At 39.9% G+C, this 15655-nt stretch overlaps 1 protein-coding gene across 8 annotated transcripts in view; it reads left to right on the top strand.

Moving 5' to 3' along the window:
- Positions 1 to 232: 232 nt before the first annotated feature.
- Positions 233 to 15655, top strand: part of cux1b (cut-like homeobox 1b) — a 207058-nt gene continuing 191635 nt past the window's right edge. For 4 of the 8 annotated variants that reach the window (XM_061878193.1, XM_061878192.1, XM_061878190.1 and 1 more), the window contains exon 1: positions 233 to 403. In XM_061878193.1, the coding sequence (XP_061734177.1) occupies positions 341 to 403 (63 nt within the window). In that variant the 5' untranslated portion in view covers positions 233 to 340. The remainder of the gene's footprint in view (positions 404 to 15655) is intronic. The other 4 variants (XM_061878196.1, XM_061878195.1, XM_061878194.1 and 1 more) reach the window with 2 other exon arrangements.

The raw sequence follows: 15655 nt of genomic DNA, 5'->3' as shown, positions 1-15655 counted from the left end.
GCATACCTTCAAGTACCCTCATTTGAGAACCACTGGTCTTCCATCATTATTTTTCTTTTCTCTTTTACCAAACCGGAGAAAAACAACATTATTTCAGGTGAAACATAAACCCGGCTTCTGCATTTACCTGCGCCTCCTGTGTGTCGCTAGAAAGACTATTTAAGCGATGCCAATGGCGTTATTAAAGCGACACTCCCGCAGAGAGACTCCGCTCCGTGCGTCCGCCGCGCTCCGGGACCAGGAGTCCGGTCCGGGTGTTCCATCCTCCCGCTGCTCTCCACTGAACTCCAACCCCCGCGCGCTCTATCAGCATCTCATTCCTGTCTCAATATGTCTCAAGATGGCGGCCAATGCAGGATCGATGTTTCAATATTGGAAGCGCTTTGACTTGCAACAACTACAGGTCAGTGGCCATCTCTCTCCGGCTCGCTCGGCGACCTTCCGCTCGGCGGCCGGACGTTTTGTGTGCTTTTGTCCGCCTTCCGTCGCCGTCTCGGTCGCCTGCTCGCACGGCGGGGGGAAGAGACGCCGAGAGGGGGGAAGACAAGCCGCGAGAAGCCGCGAGCTCCCCCTCGCCTCGCATTGATGAAAGTGGCTGATCAGAAATTGATCCTCTTTGTTCAATTCTGCATCGATCGGACGCCGCCATTGGGGCGACCGAGCGGCGGGGAAATAACACGGAGGGGGGAAAAAAATCCCTTTTGACAAAAAGGGTGCTGCTAGTACGGTGCTGCTGGGCTTCTTCGCCACCTTTTTATGGCGTCTTGTTCAACTTTTAGCGACTACTAGTTAGCCCGGAGCTGTAGCCGCCGTCAGCTCGGCGTTTTACCGGCACCACAAATAACACAAGAAAACACAAACAACTCTCCTTATTCCTCCTTTTTATGTGTTATTCACTAGCAAGTTGACTTGTTAGCAACATCTTGCTGCTAGCTGCTTTTACACACAAACACTGCCACGTACACTTTGTTTGTTGACGACATAAATAATACGACGGAGGTTAGGGACATTTTTGGAACAGTTTTTTTTTTTTTTTTTTTTGGACGGTGAACTCCGGAAATCGTGCCAAAGGTAATGATCCGGACATGCACGCGTTATGGAAGCCGGAACCGGATCGAATATTGGGCCCAGTGTGCGTGTGAACGCAGCGAGTGGATATTGGAGGCAGTTTGACCTATCACAAGACACCCAGACAATGGCACTCTTGTGTGTGTGTGTGTGTGTGTGTGTGTTCGTGCGTGTGTGTGTGCTGGTTTTACTACCCTTCCCGAGACATCAACAAGGAAAAGTAGTCGGGCTGAGAATATTTGGGTGTCCCACGATAAGATTCAATATCGATTCTTGGGGTCACGATTCGATAATATAGCTATCATTTTCAATTCAACGCGATTCTCAATTCAAAAACTATATTTTTCCGATTCAAAGGGATTCTGTATTCATTCAACACAGGATTTCAGCAGGATCTAGTCTGCTGACATAGAATAGAATAGAATGGACTTTATTGTCATTATATTTGCATATAACGAGATTAAAGACTAAAGACTCCAACTTAAGGTGCGGTAGTGGGAACAGATATGGGGTGAAATAAATAATACAAGAGGTAGTAATAAAGGAAAAAATTGAAATAAACATAAATAAACAGGGCTCCACGGTGGTAGAGGGGTTAATGCGTCTGCCTCACAATACAAAGGTCCTGAGCAGTCAGGGTTCAATCCCGGGCTCGGGATCTTTCTGTGTGGAGTTTGCATGTTCTCCCCGTGACTGCGTGGGTTCCCTCCGGGTACTCCGGCTTCCTCCCACTTCCAAAGACATGCACCTGGGGATAGGCCCCTCCCACCCGCCAAAGACATGCACCTGGGGATAGGCCCCTCCCACCTCCAAAGACATGCACCTGGGGATAGGTTGATTGGCAACACTAAATGGTCCCTAGTGTGTGAATGTTGTCTGTCTATCTGTGTTGGCCCTGCGATGAGGTGGCGACTTGTCCAGGGTGTACCCCGTCTTCCGCCCGATTGTAGCTGAGATAGGCGCCAGCGACCCCGAAAGGGAATAAGCGGTAGAAAATGGATGAAATAAACATACTACTATCCAATAAAAATAATAAGCAATCCTGTACAATATACAAAGCACTAGAAGAGAGTAGTAGATTTTTTTAGAAAAGCTTTTAGAATTATGAAGGACAATATTTTATCAACTGATTGCAATAATGTAAATTTGTTTTAACTATCAAACAAACTAAAAATAAGACTTATTTTATGACACAGTGTGTTGTCCAGCTTATGAGATGCCATGCAAGTGTAAGCCACTCTGACACTATTGTTCTTTTTTATTATTTTTATAAATGTCTAATGATAATGTCAGTGAGGGATTTTTAATCACTGCTATGCTGAAATTATAACTAATATTGATACTGTTGTTGATAATATTCATTTTTGTTTCGTTCTGTGTGGTGTTTGTGTCTCCTCTCAATTGCTCTGTTTGTTGCAGTTCTGAGTGTTGCTGGCTCAGGTTTGGTTTTGGAATTAGATTGCATTGTGGTTTTGCTGTGTATGGTTTGTTGGATTTATAAATGGTTGATTTATACAGGCTAGTAAGGTAAAGTGTTGTACCTGACAAGTTTGGGCTACCTTGCTTCTGCAGCCTTCATCAGAGGTGTCACGTGATGCCGAAACTTGTCAGGTACAACACTTTACCTCACTAGCCTGTATAACTCAACCATTTATAAATACACGTCAGTAGGCTAAATGAACCTCTTCAACATATATGGTTTGTTGGATTGATATTCATATAAAAAAAAAAATACATTTGAAAAAAAAAAAAGACAAATGATTCTAAATCGCACAACGTATTCTAATCGATTTTTTCCCACACCCCTAAGAAGTAGCTTCCATATGAGGACCGAAATCATGGTCCCAATACGGAAAAAACATTGCGTTATAATAGAAAGCCAAATACTAGAGTCCGTGAACATTGCTCCAAAGTCAAGATATGTTTGTTGATTTAATGTGCATTCAAAAGTAAACATTGACAGGTGCAAAGGCGGCATCCATCTAGGGCTGGGCGATATTGGCTTTGATTTATATCGTGATATTTTTAGGCCATATCACGATTTACAATATATATTACGATTTTTTGCCTTGGCCTTGAATGAAGACTATAATGACAGCAGTATGATGATTCTATGTGTCTACATTCAAACATTCTTCATCTTACTGCATTCATATATGCTACTTTTAAACTTTCATGCAGAGAGGGAAATCACAACTAAGTCAATTGACCAAAAGTGTATTTATTAAAGTTATTAAGCAATGGCACAAACGTTCAAGTCATTTCCAAAACATAAATTGCAAGATTGTTAGAGAAATTTTAAGTGTCAAATAAAAATGAGCTGCTTAGTAGGAAATCAATTAGTATTCGTCCTTCACTATGTGGTAGGTTACGACGAACGGTATGAAGTTCTCTTCATTCTCTAGCGAGTGACTTTTCAAATGATGCTACATATTAGCAGTAATGCTACTTTTTATAGCAACGCTTTTGCCCCACACTTGACAAATTATGGTTGTCTGTTCGACATATTCCCGCTTGAAGCCAAACTGCCGCCAGACGATGAAACCCTGCTGTTTTTATTGGGAATTAAGTTTTCCTTCGTTTGTTACCAGATCCGCACCTTCTTTCTCTCGTATTACCACTCGTACGGCTACGTTAGCAGCCAGTGGATCTAACATAAACGTGTGAGAGTCCAATCCATAGTGGATCTAACATAAAAGTGTGAGAGTCCAGTCCATAGTGGATCCAACATAATAGTGAGAGTCCAGTCCATAGTGGATCTAACATAATAGTGTGAGAGTCCAGTCCATAGTGGATCTAACATAATAGTGTGAGAGTCCAATCCATAGTGGATCTAACATAATAGTAAGAGTCCAGTCCATAGTGGATCTAACATAATAGTGTGAGAGTCCAGTCCATAGTGGATCTAACATAAAAGTGTGAGAGTCCAGTCCATAGTGGATCTAACATAATAGTGAGAGTCCAGTCCATAGTGGATCTAACATAATAGTGAGAGTCCAGTCCATAGTGGATCTAACATAATAGTGAGAGTCCAGTCCATAGTGGATCTAACATAATAGTGAGAGTCCAGTCCATAGTGGATCTAACATATTAGTGTGAGAGTCCAGTCCATAGTGGATCTAACATAATAGTGTGAGAGTCCAGTCCATAGTGGATCTAACATAATAGTGTGAGTGTCCAGTCCATAGTGGATCTAACATAATAGTGTGAGAGTCCAGTCCATAGTGGATCTAACATAATAGTGAGAGTCCAGTCCATAGTGGATCCAACATAATAGTGTGAGAGTCCAGTCCATAGTGGATCTAACATAATAGTGTGAGAGTCCAGTCCATAGTGGATCTAACATAATAGTGTGAGAGTCCAGTCCATAGTGGATCCAACATAATAGTGAGAGTCCAGTCCATAGTGGATCTAACATAATAGTGTGAGAGTCCAGTCCATAGTGGATCTAACATAATAGTGTGAGAGTCCAGTCCATAGTGGATCTAACATAATAGTGTGAGAGTCCAGTCCATAGTGGATCTAACATAATAGTGTGAGAGTCCAGTCCATAGTGGATCTAACATAATAGTGTGAGAGTCCAGTCCATAGTGGATACAACAATAATAGTGAGAGTCCAGTCCATAGTGGATCTCACATAATAGTGAGAGTCCAGTCCATAGTGGATCTAACATAATAGTGAGAGTCCAGTCCATAGTGGATCTAACATAATAGTGAGAGTCCAGTCCATAGTGGATCTAACATAATAGTGAGAGTCCAGTCCATAGTGGATCTAACATAATAGTGAGAGTCCAGTCCATAGTGGATCTAACATAATAGTGTGAGAGTCCAGTCCATAGTGGATCTAACATAATAGTTTGAGAGTCCAGTCCATAGTGGATCTAACATAAAAGTGTGAGAGTCCAGTCCATAGTGGATCTAACATAATAGTGAGAGTCCAGTCCATATTGGATCTAACATAATAGTGAGAGTCCAGTCCATAGTGGATCTAACATAATAGTGAGAGTCCAGTCCATAGTGGATCTAACATAATAGTTTGAGAGTCCAGTCCATAGTGGATCTAACATAAAAGTGTGAGAGTCCAGTCCATAGTGGATCTAACATAATAGTGAGAGAGTCCAGTCCATAGTGGATCTAACATAATAGTGAGAGTCCAGTCCATAGTGGATCTAACATAATAGTGAGAGTCCAGTCCATAGTGGATCTAACATAATAGTGAGAGTCCAGTCCATAGTGGATCTAACATAATAGTGTGAGATTCCAGTCCATAGTGGATCCAACATAATAGTGTGAGAGTCCAGTCCATAGTGGATCTAACATAATAGTGTGAGAGTCCAGTCCATAGTGGATCTAACATAATAGTGTGAGAGTCCAGTCCATAGTGGATCTAACATAATAGTGAGAGTCCAGTCCATAGTGGATCTAACATAATAGTGTGAGAGTCCTGTCCATAGTGGATCTAACATAATAGAGTCCAGTCCATAGTGTATCTAACATAATAGTGAGAGTCCAGTCCATAGTGGATCTAACTTAATAGTGAGAGTCCAGTCCATAGTGGATCTAACATAATAGTGAGAGTCCAGTCCATAGTGGATCTAAAATAATAGTGAGAGTCCAGTCCATAGTGGATCCAACATAATAGTGAGAGTCCAGTCCATAGTGGATCTAACATAAAAGTGTGAGAGTCCAGTCCATAGTGGATCTAACATAATAGTGAGAGAGTCCAGTCCATAGTGGATCTAACATAATAGTGAGAGTCCAGTCCATAGTGGATCCAACATAATAGTGAGAGTCCAGTCCATAGTGGATCTAACATAATAGTGAGAGTCCAGTCCATAGTGGGGCCAGCAGGAGACCATCCCGACCATCCCAAAAATTCAACAACAACAAAAATGAACTAAAACAGTTTTTTTCTCACAATTTGTCAACTTTTTTCTTAAAAAATTGGGAACAATTTCTCATATTTTCTGCTTCTGTAATATTGCAATATTTTTTCGTAAAATTATTACTTTTGTAATGCAAAATGGTGACGTTTGTCATATAACATTCTGACTTGTATCACAATATTACCAAATGTTTGTTGTTCTTGTAAAACAGCGACATGACTTGTCATAATTTTTCCAAGTAAAATTGTAATTTTTTTAATAAAACTATGATGTTTGTCGAGTAAAATTACGACTGTTTTATAAAATTGCCAAAACTTTAAGCTTTACTTGTAAAACTGCGACTGTTATTGAGTAAAATTCCAACTTGTATCAAATAATTGCACAAATGTTCAGTTTTTCTTGTAAAATTTTAATTGGCGTTGAGTAAAATGACAACTTTCATTATACTTCTGCCAAATTTCTAAGTTTTTCTTGTGAAATTCCAACTCATTTTTCACAACAAGCTTTTTTGTAATATTGTAAATACAAATATTTATATATTTAGAAAGGGTGGTCTGACGCCTGACAGAGGTAGTCATTTTTCGAAGGAGGTCTCAAGAAGCTAACAAATACAAGTGTGTGTGTGTGTGTGTGTGTGTGTGTGTGTGTGTGTGTGTGTGTGTGTGTGTGTGTGTGTGCGCGCGCGCGCGCGTGTGCCCCCCTCCCTGTGGCATTTAACATGGCCCGAGCTGGATTTCAACTTGATGAATATTAGAAGCCCACTTGCTGATTAACATAACATGGTATTATCTAGGCTAGCACCCCCCACCCCCCAAAATCACACATGGTTAAAACTTAAAACCTTTTTTAGGTCACTGCAAGTGTGTTAGACAAAAGCACAGTGAATAAGTCGTCCCCCGGCAGCCTTTGTGTTGCACTTCTGCCACATCATCAAGGCTTCACTTCTCCTATTTATTTGATCCTGTGCTGCCCTCCTAGCCCTGCTCCCTTGTTCATGCATTATGTAAAAAAATGTGCTGCTCTCTCTCCTTGCTGTCCTCACTATCTCCCTCCCCCTTCCTGTTCACCCACCACCTCCATCCAATCTTGCCCTCCCTTCTTCCTACCATTTTTATTTTTTTCCATCTCCTCGCTGGCCCTTCACCCCGCTCTCACACATTTCTCCCTATTTGAACTGGAGTGTGTGAATTTGTGCGGGATCAGTCTTCCCCCCCCCCCCCCCCCCCCCCCCCCTTCCTCCCCTCTCCCCTCCCCTCGTAGATTGACTGCCAGCATGGACAGTGAAGGCAGCGCCAGCAGCCAGGACATGAAAAATGCATCGCATAAGTTTGTGATAAGGCCCTGGGTAATTATGGCAAAGGCCCCTATCACAAGCGATTAGTCAGGACCGTGAATCTGAGCGTGTGCAAAAAGGCTGGCGCTTGGCAGGCCTGTCTGCAGGATAGGAATCAGTCAGAGCTGGTGTGTGTAGAACTCCTCAGAACATTCACTGTCTATTATTGATGACATCTTATTTACTCTCAGTCCCACCAAAAGGCTACTGGAGGAAGGCCCTTAGAGAACGACCATTTTCATCCCATTTTTTTTGTCTGTTCATGCAGCTTTCCAGAAAGCTGCGTAGTTGGAAATATCTTACCTAAAACGAGACAGTGTGTGTCAATTGAGAAGCACTGAAATATTATATTTGACAACATTTTCTTTGAATGATTAATTATGTCTTTGAATTATTTTGAGAACCTGGGGATGTTCTGCAATCCTGTTTCCATGCCAGTGTTTAGTAGAATAAAACTGACGACAGCAATTGGCATAGCGGTGACTTCTCCGACAACTTCTGGCAGCCATGTTTTTTGTTTACGTTTAAGGTCAGAACTCAGACTTTCCAACCGGGCTTGTTTTCTTGTCCAAAGCCTTGTATGACAAATTTACTTAAAAAATGGTATACTTCCCATTAGGCCTGGGTCGATGTTCGCTAAGTCAACGAACCGTTGATAAATTAAACCTAAGTTGGTAAGTTTTCCGGCGTCGATAAATTCCCATTTGCATACTTCACGTTTTTCACGCTTTTATCAGCTTTGTGCCGTAACAGAATGAAAAGAAGGGGGTGGATTCTCTCAACATTAGCCACATGTACATGGACTAAAATGTAATTAATCTGATCGTAATTCGGATGAGAATGTTATTGTGTACATGGACCCTTAAAAATGATCCGGCTTTAATGGGAATTTTAAGGCATCGCACCTTAAATCCGAAAACTTTACTTTGACATGCGCGCCATATACCGTAATAGGAAAGGTGTCTTATTATTTGTGAAATGGCACCATTTTTTAGATTAGTTCTCTCCCTGCAGGAGCTGAAAAAGCAATGACTTCCACTGTAAACAAACTTGACTTTGTGCATTTCTGCCTGTCCAATATTGTCTCAGTATTTATACATTTTTCTTCTGTTCACTACTTTTGTTTAATCTCTCTTTTTGAAATGGACCTATTCTGTGCCATTTCTGTTGCGATATGTATGGGTTGGCGTCTTCATGTTACGACATTCTGTACAGTGTATGTTAGTGAGGCTAGCAGTTAGCACTTTATTAGCTGTAAGGTCGTGAATAAAACTGCTCCATTCAGATGTCAAATGTATCACTCCTTTTATTGTTGTATCGACAAATGACACTCAAGAACATACTTTTTTTTTTTGCTAGTCTTGGTTTTGGAGTAAGAAACTCAACGGTGTATAATGTTACTTGTGTACTTGTTGGCTGGGGGGAGACGGCAGCAAGATAATCGTTTTATTCCGAGACTAATACATTTAGTCCCCGCTCCACCACCAAAGCGTGGCTGATGTCAAAGACATGCGCAGTAAGGATCATTTCATTCTGAATTTTGGAAGAAGTGTTTTCATGTGCTCCAATCCGAATGACTAAAGGCATAAACCAAATTAAATCTTGATCCGAACATGTGGCGTGTTTACATTAAGTATTTTTAAACCGGTTAGGCTTTTAATCTGATAGGTGGCGACTTGCCCTGGATGTACATGCACCCCAGTGCAGCTGGGATAGGCTCCAGTACCCCCGCTATCCCAAAAGGGACAAGCAGTAGAACATGGATGGATGGCTAAATGTGTCCATGTGCACATAGTTATTAAGTGTCTTTGAGTCCTTGCAACACGGGGCCGCTGGCTCGCTTGCATCCCACAGTGCAACTAGTTAGCAAGTAGGAGCAAATATAGACAAAATGATCACAAAACCAAATGCCACCATATTTCAGTTTAAACCTTTGAAACAAGGTTGTGAGTTCAAATCCCGGCCGAGTCATACCAAAGACTATAAAAATGGGACCCATTGCCTCCCTGCTTGGCACTCAGCACAGGGATGGGAATTATCCGCGGAATTCTGCCGATGTTGGCGCCGCCAGGGTCATTTATATAAATAATGCCAATGTGTGAAGGCACCAGATTGGCTAGCTCTACTATCAGCTGACGACATCAACCAATGACATCGCCCGTTATAGGCGTCTGCACGCATCGTTTGCCGACGATATCTAGTCCGTGATCCTCAATTTTTGTGAGCGTTTCTGAACTCAAATTCTGTTTATATTGGTTGTGTTTATCTGCGACTAATCTGGAAAGAAAACACAGTAGCTCTCAATTAACACGTTTCTTTATTGACAAAACAGTTTCAGACATGGTTAAACTTATTCAAGACAGGAATGCTTCATTAGCGAAAGATATCGATAAGGGCGTGAGAAACAAGTGGAACTGGGCATGGCTCGATATGTCTATCAAACTGAAGGTGAAGATTAACAACAATATCGTAGAAGTAGACGAACTGATCAGCGATTGTCATTGCCGGGCCGTGCTCAGTGCTTATATTGCAAGGACATTGTGAACTATGGATCTCGGGGAAAGGTGGCACTCTTTGATCACGCAAAATCGGCAAGGCATCTAAGTAAAGTGAGTTTACGGAGAAAACATTTTCTACTGGGATCTGCCTTCGAGCTGAAGTCAGAAATCGTCACAAATGCAGCCTCAAATCAACTATCGGAGCCTCCCACCTCCGACTCGGCTCCTCTCACACCAATCTACCACAAACGAGTCCATTCAGAGGCACAATACACCATCTTATGTATTTCAACATTTTTATATTTTGACTTCTGGTTAATCCATTTGTAGGCCTATTTTCGTCTACAATCCAAAAGTGTGCAAGAATTTGATAAATGTCTAAACTTGTATCATAAATTTCATCACATGATACATTTTTCTGAAAATATTTGCTAATAAATGTGAAATTTTGGTCAGAAGAATATTGTTAGATTTTGACTCAAAATAGCAGGAAATGCATCCAAAGCTAACATAGATTTATACATTTTTCCGGGGGGGGGCATGCCCCCAGACCCCCCTAGCAGGCGAGTGCACTATGTGCATTCGGGTGAGGCCGCAAAGCAGTGTTTTACGATTAAAAAATTTTCAGCTGACTTTGTAAATATTCATTCCCATCCCTGTCAGTATTGGGGGTTAAATCACCATAAATGATTCCCGGGCGCTGCACTGCTGCTGCCCACTGCTCCCCTCACTTCCCAGGGGGTAATGAAGGGGATGGGTTAAATGCAGAGGACAAATTTCAACACACCTAGTGTGTGTGAGACAGTCATTGGTACTTTAACTTAAACCTGCACTTCCACTTGTCACAAAACCACCCGACAGTCCAAACTCACTTTGCTGTTAGTGAACAAAGCCAGGCCAATGTTTACAAAAAAGTGTGCACTCATAGGAAGTGCGGTGAAATATCGCCAAATACACACTGCTCGTTAATACTGTTATAAAATAAGCGTTTCTAAAAGTTCTGCAAATGTTTGACAGACATTTGTCATGTTGTCCAGTCATGTCGGTGTTCCTCACTCAGAATCTTCAGGTTTGTTTTGCATCCAACCTGTTAATACATCTACTTATAATGTCGTGTCTACACTACTAGGTCCAAACTCCATTGTCAATTAAGTAATGTCCAACTCTACCTGTGCCGACATGTTCAATATTGAACAATATTAGCCATTTTATTTATTGTTTTGGTTGTGTATATTCGAGGCCCTCCAACTCCTCCTTAACATATTTTATTGCTTTTAGTTGCGATTTTTATTCAAGTGCAACATTTTGCTTACAAAGCATATTTTATTATTGTTATTTGTTTTATTTATCTTGGGGATTTAAAAGTTTACGTTACAATTCATATGTTGAGATATATGAGAAATACAAGTTTATTGCATTTATTAAGCAAAATTATATTGTTTTATCATTACATCAATGGTTAATTTGGTCCCATAAAATATTGACATTAATATCGTTTATCGGCAATAATTTTTAGGCCATTATATTGTCAAGCAAAATTTGTTGTCGGCCCAGGCCTAATTCCCGTAGCAGCAGTACACCATATTGACCTGAATATTAGACAGTATATGTTGTATTCACCTGATGTCACGTCCGGCTCATTATCTATGCCCTGGAAATGGGAGGCGAGGGAGGGTTGGTTTCATAGCAATCTGGGCGACATTTGGCCTCCTCGAAGAAAAATTCCCTACGCTTGCGTTGTTTCATTATGTGGAACTGTTCAAATTGCGAAAATGGTAAAAGTTTCTTCAGACTTCCTGGAGAGGTAATCAAGAAGGGCGAAAGATGTCAAGATTTTACCAAATAACAACGAGAAAAGTGGCTCTCAAATCGAGAGTATCACCCCAGTCCAAAGGAGTTGAAAAACGCACAAGTTTACAGTGATCATGTCGTTAAAGGTTTATTTTTCTTTTAACGTTTCCCCTTTAAGTATTATCTTGATATCTGAGTTTGATCTTGTTTCGGCGTTCTTAAAACACATTTCTGTCACAAGTGTTTTGTAAAACACCAACTCGGCAGGTCCATATAAAAGAAAGCAAATGTGAGCAAAACCTAAAAGAGTTAAATTTTTACCAAAGGCAGCAATCGTAAATGAAGCTTCCAGCACATACTCAACGTTGACGTCTGTATTTTTTAATATGGGGGAAAATCATGTGCACTCATAACAAAGCAACAAACATGGCCGAAACATGCAGTGATTGAGCTGTGATCACTTGTCTGCCTTTCACCTCACCGCTTGTCTTTGAGTGCTTAACATAATGGGAATATGAACAACAGGCTGTCAAGTGCTGAATCTTGTTTCTTTACAAGGACGTCTTCTCACAAAACGCAAAGCTAAATTATGAAATGCATTTTTACCTGAGTATTACCAATGCACAATTTATCCAGAAGAATCTTGATACCAGTTACCTTGACCCAGTCAAACACAAATGACTTTTCCAAGCGTTCATCTGTTTTGCCGTGTTTTGCAATTTTACTATGAATTGATTAAGTTGAAAAACTTATGGGGGTGTTACCATTTAGTGGACAGTTGTATGGAATATGTAGTGTACTGTGCAATCTACTAATACAAGTTTCAATCAAAGTTTCAATCAACAGAATGGCGGTGTGTTGTTTGACGTGCGGAAACGCGACCAACTGCTAATCCTTGATATCACTCGACAAATGTCTTTTTCATTGGATGGTTAGGATTTTTTGCTCGTATCTGCTTTTAGCGGTACGATCTAGCCCCTTGCATACTGGAATAGGTCGCACTCTGGATGCTTTCTTTACCCTCTTTTTTTTTTTTTTTTTACTTCCGCTCAAAAGTCACATAACCGAATACAACCTATATTTTTTTCTGTGGAAAAAAGCCTGAAAAAATTCAGATCTTCTTAAAGTTGGGGTCTGGAGTTTTATACAGGTACATGCCAACAGGTGGCTCCCAATAATTTCTCCCTTAAGAGAGTCAGAGCTTTTCTGCCTTTCGCTTGCATAGGCCTGGACAGTACCGCGATAGTAATGGTAACCGTCATCATTTCGGTCAGAATAACTTAATAGAGACAGAACCTAGTTTATTGCTTTTGGTTGTGATTTTGCAACATTGTGCTGACATAATATATTTTTTTGTTATTAGTTGTTTTTTTTCACTTGGATATTTTAAGGTAAACATTCCAATAACAATGTTAAGATATATGAGCAATACAAGTTTATTGGATTTGAAAGAGTATACTTGCATTATTATGTATAATCATTACATCAGTCGTTAATTGGGTTTCCAAATAATCTTGACAATAATATCGTTTGTTAACAATAATTTGTAACTATATATCGTCCAGTAAAATGTGTTATTGGCCCAGGTTAACACTCTCACACTTTTTAATAATTTTCCTGACGAAACTTTCCTGAAGGAATCAATAAAGTAATATCTATTTATCAGAGACCTGACTACAGGGACTTGCTTGAAACCAGTGACTCCAAATCTGAGCAAACAAGGAAGTATGACGCTCATTTTAAGACAGTGCTTATCAATCAATCAATCATCAATCTATGTTTATTTATATAGCCCCAAATCACAAATGTCTCAAAAGACTGCACAAATCATTACAACTACAACATCCTCGGAAGAACCCACAAAAGGGCAAGGAAAACTCACACCCAGTGGGCAGGGTTATTATCAAAGAACAGGGTTGTTATCAAAGAACGAGTCATTAAACCGCTAAGAAATATTTTTTATTGAATATTTCCTAGCTCGGTGGCATAGCTCGGTTGGTAGAGTGGCCGTGCCAGCAACTTGAGGGTTGCAGGTTCGATTCCCGCTTCCGCCATCCTAGTCACTGCCATTGTGTCCTTGGGCAAGACACTTTACCCACCTGCTCCCAGTGCCACCCACACTGGTTTGAATGTTACTTAGATATTGGGTTTCACTATGTAAAGCGATTTGAGTCACTAGAGAAAAGCGCTATTTAAATATAATTCACTTCACTATTGAACATATGATTTAATGGTAATTTTAGTAATCAAGTGATTGGATAAAACACACAATACAGCCTCAATGCGTATTTTTGGGAAAATAGTTTAAATAAACATTTTTAGTTTTTGCAATAACCTTTTATAATACATTTCTAATAAATGCACATCATTAACATTGAAATTGTACTTTTAACACGTGCATGTCCATATATTAAAAAAAACAACATACTACTGGACTCATGCATTTTTTTGCAGAAAATGTTTGCGTATTTAAAGTTCTGGCCACTCAATGTTTTTAATTTTATAAATTTGTATTAGTTACACTCATGAAACACTTAATCGATGCAACATAATATAAATCAAATCCTTTTCAAAATCGATTAATGGTTGCAGCCCTGATTTTGTCCATGCTGTCCTATATTCAATTCAGTATAGTTGTGTATCATTGATTATGGTGAAAACATTGTTAGGGTTTTTGACCAAATGGGAGTCGTGTCTTGCATGTACTGTTGAAACGTCTTTTGGACATGGAATGGAATGTTTTGAACACTTGAATAAAACTATCTGTTTTTGCTGAGAGGAACATAAGCCATGTGTGAGTATTAATGTTAAAGCTATGACAAGACAGTGTTGTTAGTGCAAAAGTGCTGAAAGGACAAAACAGCGGTTTTAGTTTTAGGCCCCTAGGATCAGAGGGAGACACTTTGACCAAAATTACAAGATTTTAAACCAACAGTCTATAAAAAAAGCTGGGCGTGATTTTTGACTTTGAGCTGACTTTTATCCCACAAATTAAAAATGTTACAAAAATATGTTTTTATCATCTAAAGAACCTAGCCAGAGTCCGCCTGTTCCTCTCTCAGGCCAACACCAAAGTCCTAATGCATGCTTTTCTCTCCTGTTGTTAAGACTATTGTAATGCCTTGCTCTCTTGCCTTCCCTAAAATAATATCAGAACTCTACAATGATGACCAGAGTGCGGGAGCACATTACACCAGTTTTAAAGTTTTAGGCTCCTTGCCTGCTTTACGGTCAATTTTGAAGTTCTTTTATTAGTTTTTAAATGTATCGATGGCCTTTGCACCTTCTTATCTACTGACCTGTTTTTACTCTATCAACTAAAGGTGTGGGAAATAATCGATTCGAATACGTTGTGCGATTCGGAACAGATTCTAATTTTTTTTTAAAAATCTATTTTTTTTTTTTCATTTTTTTTTTTTTTAACAATCCACCAAAACACTAGACAGCAATACCATAACAATGCAATCCAATTCCAAAAGCAAAGCTGAGCCAGCAACACTCAGAACTGCAATAAACAGAGCAATTGAGAGGAGACACAAACACCACACAGAACAAACCAGAAGTAGTGAAACAAACATGAATATTATCAACAACAGTATCAATATTAGTTATAATTTCAGCATAGCAGTGATTAAAAATCCCTCATTGACATTATCATTAGACATTTATAAAAATAATAAAAAAGAACAATAGTGTCACAGTGGCTTACACTTGAAATCCCTCACCCGCCGAATTCTTATTGGTTGACGTGTATGTGGCGATTGCTGACATTTTCTTTGTCTCTTCGACGAATGAGATAAATAATATTATTTGATATTTTACGGTAATGTGTTAATAATTTCACACATAAGTCGCTCCGGAGTATTTGTCGCACCACCGGCCAAACCATTGAAAAAAACTGCGACTTATAGTCCGAAAAATACGGTATTTGTTTTAGTTGGCGTTACTTTTTTATTCTCCAGTGTGGGATGCCTCAAAGGTGGCATTTTTCCACAAATCCTCAGTGCCATGCTATGTTTTGTTTTTGCTTTGTTGTTGTCAATACTGGTGTGTGCGTGCATGCGTGGTTTTTTTTTTTC

Source organism: Nerophis ophidion, linkage group LG18 (genome assembly GCF_033978795.1).
Source record: "Nerophis ophidion isolate RoL-2023_Sa linkage group LG18, RoL_Noph_v1.0, whole genome shotgun sequence".
Taxonomy (NCBI): domain Eukaryota; kingdom Metazoa; phylum Chordata; class Actinopteri; order Syngnathiformes; family Syngnathidae; genus Nerophis; species Nerophis ophidion.
The sequence above is the reverse complement of the archived record's forward strand: the minus strand, read 5'-3'. Positions and strand labels throughout refer to the sequence as shown.